Source organism: Rhagoletis zephyria, unplaced genomic scaffold (assembly GCF_001687245.7).
Source record: "Rhagoletis zephyria isolate East Lansing unplaced genomic scaffold, Rhagoletis_zephyria_1.1 Rzeph_scaffold_00737, whole genome shotgun sequence".
NCBI classification, from domain to species: domain Eukaryota; kingdom Metazoa; phylum Arthropoda; class Insecta; order Diptera; family Tephritidae; genus Rhagoletis; species Rhagoletis zephyria.
The window spans coordinates 117,414-123,413 of record NW_016157821.1 but is presented as its reverse complement, the minus strand read 5'-3'; the positions used below and the strand labels follow the sequence as shown (position 1 = coordinate 123,413).

The 6,000-nt window shown below is 30.5% G+C and overlaps 2 protein-coding genes across 3 annotated transcripts in view; one reads left to right on the top strand and one right to left on the bottom strand.

The window, feature by feature from the left end:
• The window catches only part of LOC108361336 (restin homolog), a 135,340-nt gene that overhangs the window by 28,363 nt on the left and 100,977 nt on the right, over positions 1 to 6,000 (bottom strand). The window lies entirely within an intron of this gene.
• The window catches only part of LOC108361338 (uncharacterized), a 64,365-nt gene continuing 63,851 nt past the window's right edge, over positions 5,487 to 6,000 (top strand). Inside the window, exon 1 of the mRNA XM_017613934.1 lies at positions 5,487 to 5,995. Within this exon, the coding sequence (XP_017469423.1) occupies positions 5,683 to 5,995 (313 nt within the window). The 5' untranslated portion in view covers positions 5,487 to 5,682. The remainder of the gene's footprint in view (positions 5,996 to 6,000) is intronic.

Here is a 6,000-nt window from a genome sequence, read left to right as displayed (position 1 = left end):
CCAAAATTTTTCAAAAAAATCTGATTAAAAAGTTTGAAATTTTTGGGGGATTTTGTTAAAATTTGTTGAATTTTTATAATTTTTGTACAAACTTTGAAATATGGATTTATATAGACTTTTATACAAAAACATTAAACATCGAATAAACAAAGTAATATAGCCAAAACTGGTCAAAGTAAAAAGTTTATATTATTTCTTCCACCACTGTATTTTGTATATTAGAAGATATGCACATGTGTATGTGTATCGCCCATTTCTTTCTTTCTTGGGACTACACGAACTGATTTTTTTTTGGAATAAGCCATCTTAAAGAAACTACACAAAAGTATAGCCCCCAATGCAATCAAAATTCGGCCATATTTTCCCACTGATATCACTATAATATCAATTGTTCCATGGGTAAATTGTTATGGCTGGGAAATATTCATCCGTTTTTATTAGTAGTTTAGAAATTGCGAAATGTAAAATCGTACCTTGCTAAAATATCTACAATTTGGATCAATATTTGACTAATTCAGGTATAATTGGCAAGATTTCAGTGGAAGATGACGTTAAGATGGGCAACGACTATCATATCTCGGGCTATCACTGAATTCGAGTACCCAGAACGTAGCACATACATTCGAAGCAATTCGGATTCAGTGATCACATTTTTGTACATTTCAAGAAAATCGGACTAATATATCAAAAAAAAAAAAAACGATTTCTAAGTTCTTTGTAACTATTACAAAGGGCAACACTAACTTTAGTGCATCAATGTTAAAGCTATTTTTGGTGTTAAAATGTTAAAGCTTTTTTGTGCTGATTAGAATCCGGAGGTGTAAAGTTTTCACTAGCGTTTTTGGCAATGTTTAAGAAGCTGTAAAGAAAGAAACAAAAGGTGATAGAAACTTTCACTTTGGTTTAAATTAAACTGGAATTTTCGACTGCAATCCCTGAAAATACCACCCCTGCACCTTGATGTGATGGCCACTTCTTTATTGAACAGCGAAAAATGATTTTGGTGAAGTTTGAGTACCTACAACTAAGCTAATTTATTCAAAATTGGTGCTTGCAATAACTTTTTACCAAGAAATACCTTTATGATAAAATTTTGGAAAATGGGCGTGGCCCCGCCCACTTATTATAACATATATGTATCTCGGTAACCGTTATACCAATTAGTACCAAACTCGGTATTGGTTATTGTTCTTGCCGCATAAAAGCAAAGAGTTGAAAATTATTGAAATCGGACTAAAATTACAGTCACATTTCATACAACGGTTAATTTCAGAAATGCATTTCGATATTTCGAAATTTAAGGACGCTAATTTACTCAAAATTGATACTAACCTATGACTATATAACTTTATCTCATTATTTCTAACTGAACGTTCTGTCGAAGATGTTTACCATATAGCGATAGTTTTCGGAAAGGTGAAAAACATATATTTAATACTTGCGCCTGGTATTTAATGTTCGGCTCCGCCCGAACTTAAGACTTTCTCACTTCTTTTTTATAAAAATTTCAAAAAATGGTAAATTTTAATGGAATGTATACAAGGTGTTCTGACCCCCACCGAAATGTAGGATTTTAAAGCACTAAAAACTTGAAAAAAGGCAAAATGAGCTTTGAAAAAGGTAAAAAAGGCATTTTTTTAGTTTTGTTATGTACTTCCTTTATTTAGAATGTGCATGTCCAATTGAAGATATTAAAAAAGTAATGCAAAAAAAATATTTTTTTAAAAATAAGCTTTTATTTAACATGTTTAATCAAAGGAATAAAATAAAGTAGTGAAACAAAAGAATTTTTAGCAAGAAAATTTTGTCAAAACTGCACTAAAATTAATAAAATAAAATAAGTTAAGGTCTCGTTAAAGTTACTAAAAGCCATTTAGTGAAAGGAGTTATTCAAACTCTAATGAAAATTACTAACAATTTGTACTAATTTACTTCGTTTTTAAAAAAGCTTGTCGCGTGAATAGCAAACGGGCATTTAAATATCTGCATACATACATATATATACATACATACGTAACCAATTATGCATTCGCCGACAAGCTTTTTTAAAAACGAAGTAAATTAGTACAAATTGTTAGTAATTTTCATTCGAGTTTGAATAACTCCTTTCACTAAATGGCTTTTAGTAACTTTAACGAGACCTTAACTTATTTTATTTTATTAATTTTAGTGCAGTTTTGACAAAATTTTCTTGCTAAAAAATCTTTTGTTTCACTACTTTATTTTATTCCTTTGATTAAACATGTTAAATAAAAGCTTATAAAAATACATACAGTGGTGAAAAAATTATAGCCGAACCACTTTTTTCCAGGTTTTAAAGTATTATTTTCGTTGCTATTAAATTTCGGTTATTTTTTTTTTTATAAAAATATAGTTAATTCTTTAATAAAACCCGTGTAAATCAAGGTTCCAAATTTGTGCAGTATTAAGAAAAAATCAAAAAACTTTCGTACAAATATCGAGCTATTTAAAAATTCTAAAAAATCAATCCTAATTTTTAGCCATTTGAAACTTGTACTTTATTCTACTAGAATTCAATGGGCTACAAAACTACACACCCATAATCTAATTAAAAAACTCCTAATTTTTACGAAAATTTGTTGACTTTTTTATTAATTGTATGAATTTCTAAGACAGAGACACTTGATTGGTACATTTGTACAGATTTCTTCATTTTTATATTGCTCTATTGGTACAAAATAAAAAAATGGGAAATTTTTTTTGTGGTCAAAATATTGGTACAATTGTTCTATTGAAAAATTTCAACGAATTAATTTTCGTGATTGGGATAACGAAAAATATTTGGGTATTCACACTAGAGCTGGAGAAACATCGATGCATCGATGTTTTTATATAAGCTACTAACATCAATTTTTTTTCTCAACATCGATGTTTTTGCGAGTGGCAAACCTATATTTATTTGGCGCGTAAAAATGTAAAAGGTAAAAAACTTTCGTTTTTTCCGGCGGGATTACTAAACCTAGTATATTTTAAGACTTGTACCAAAATATTTCGGAGAAATATTAAGATTTACGTGAGCTGGACCGGTTTGAAAATACCTCTAAAAATAATGTTTTTTTATGAATAAAAATAGTTTCTTAAAGGATTTTTTAGAAAAAATCCCCTCAAATGGCAAAACAGTTTAAGCTTAAAAAATCTACATAAAAATCTATATAAAAATAATAAGATTTTTGATGCTATTTTTTAACCTTTTTCAGAGATTTTTGTAAGAAAAACTTGAATAACTGCTGCAAAACTTTACCGATATAGACTTGTGATGTATAAGTGGAAAGGTATTTTCTCACCCTTTTTATTTATTTGCAAAAAAACTCATTCACGACCCAATTTTTTCCTTATCAAATACCATTACTACTTAAATCAACATGGAATGACACTCGTTTATTTGACCTTCCTCTTTCATATTTTGAATGAGCTTATTCGCAAAGAAATTAAAAGCGTGAGAAAATACCTTACTAATGATACCTCATAAGTCAGTAAGTGATGCAGTCTACTATACATAAGTTGACTATGATTAATTTAAATTAAAAATTTAAAATTTTCAGGCAATAGCCTCATGGGATTATCTATTATATGTTTTGTTGTTTGTGTGAAATATTTTATTTTTATCGGTATTTTTATTTTAATCAAAATATGTTTAAATAAAAGTAAAAAAAAAATTCCAGATTTCAGTGATTTGTCCTAATTACATTGCTTTCAAATTACGGGACTCTTAAATTAACTCGGGAATGTTTTTACCCTTCACTTATTTCTTGCTAAATATGTCAAATTTTTCTTTTAACTGATATCCATACATACACATTTACACATATCATTTACCTTATTCCCTTAATTTACGTCAATTTGATTTTTTAAACATGTGGCAACCCTTCTACTTGTCGTTTAGAAGTAAAGCAGTTTGAAAACTATTTCAATTGATACCTATATTGTAATATCTAATTAATTTAACTTATCAAATAATTTTAATAAAATTTGTAACAGGTGGCAACCCGTTTCAAAAAAATAAAACTATTTCACATCTACAGGCCAAGCCCTGTCATTGGACATCTCACTTTTGAAAATAGAACAAACTATATGTACATACCTATGTATGTAAATGCCACAAGAACCCAAATTTTCAACTCCAAACTGCATTTAAATCCGACCATAAATTTATTTTTGCCCACATTTTATATGGAAGGGAAGCACTGTGGAGCGGGCCTAATTAACGAGGAACGTTATTTGTTTCATACTTCAATTACATATCGACTGCCGAGTGGAAGATCGACCTATCTCGGCAGCCAGTTCGAAAATGCCCTATCTCAGAAAACTTTTTAAGACCGGCCTATTTCAGAATTTGGTTGAAGGACGCCATATTTCAGAATTTGGTTGAAGGACGCCCTATTTCAGAATTTGATTGAAAAACGATCTATCTCAGAAAATTTTTAAGAACGTCCTATCTCAGAATTTGGTTCAAAAACGCCTTATCTCAACTTAAAATATATTTAAAATATGCATTATACATATAATGCGATAGTAAATTTTAAACACAAATATCAATATATTCGCGAAACCATAGGCCAAATATAGGAAAATTGCGTTGTTAGTTTTTCAATCTGACATCGGTAATTCAAAAATGATTTAAAAAATTCAGAGAAATGTGCTTAGAGAAGAAGTATGGGTATAAAATTAAAAAGGAAATCCTGTAGAAACAGAATCAAGTTTTTGGTGCAGAAGGACAGGTAAGTATTGAAAAAGTCCTTTTAAAATTTTATCCTTGAAATTTCGCAATATTTGTTTTTGAAAAATTATATGTTAAGGACTTATATAAACTCGATAACGTCCTGGAATTTCATCCTTCTAACTTTATCAGCTTAAAAAATTATCTATTCGTCCTTGTGAATCCAAAAAATTTTAATTTTTTTAAATTCTAAAGAAATTTCCTCTTGCATTGACCCATATTTTTATTCTACATTGCATTGAATTTTTTAAATAGTTTTTGGAATTAATCATATCTTTGAAATTACAAAGTCCTTTAAAATAAATCCAGACGTCAGACAGAAATAATAAAAACTCCACTTAAAATAAAAAAATAGGTTTCAAACCCATTTATTTATTGTTTATTTTATGTTAGGAGAGCTTCTCAAACAATATAGAATCAATTTTTTAGATTTAACCCTTTCGACCCGGATGGTACATATGTGTACCACTTAAAGTTTAAACATCTTTTCTGGAGGAAGCTCTGAAGAATTTGTACGAAGTGGAGTCTCTTACTCCAGCGATAACGAAGATTCAGCAGACGATAGAAGCTCTAAATAATTTGTACCAGCTGGTGTCTCTAGTTCAAGCGATAACAAAGATTTAGCACATGACACAGTGAATGAGGTGAATAAGGCTGCCGAGGGAGCACTTGTCTGTAATGAACCAGCTAGCAATGACTTTATTTCCAAACCTGTCGCGTCTAATATCAATGCAATTTCGAGCTCTGCTGTCGAGGATTTCGTACCTAAACAACTTTTTAGAATCCTCATAACCTGGTCTATTATTGACTATTTCCACGATCACTTTATATATGTATATAGCACAATATACAAATGAGCGTATTAAAATTTACGACAGCGAACCTAAAGCCAAGAAAATAAAAATAAGTGAATCCAATGCTGGTGAAATAAAAACAATTGCTGGATGTACGTTTGTTATATGCACAATCGACTTCCCTCTCTAAAGGATTATAAGTCCCTTGGTATGCAGTCATTGAAGGAAGCAATTGAGACATTGATTCTGGAAGGCTTACAAACCACAGCCGTTCGTCGATCAATGAAACCAGGCCGCGCGCCACAAACCATCAATCGCCAGGCAATACATATTCCAGTTGAAGGAAGTACCCGACGTCGTTGCACCAGCTGCAGCGCAAAAAAAACAAACCCGACACGCACTGAGACAATCTGTAAGGAGTGCCAGTCCCGCTTTGCAAAATGTGCTTTGCTCCATATCACAGGTAAA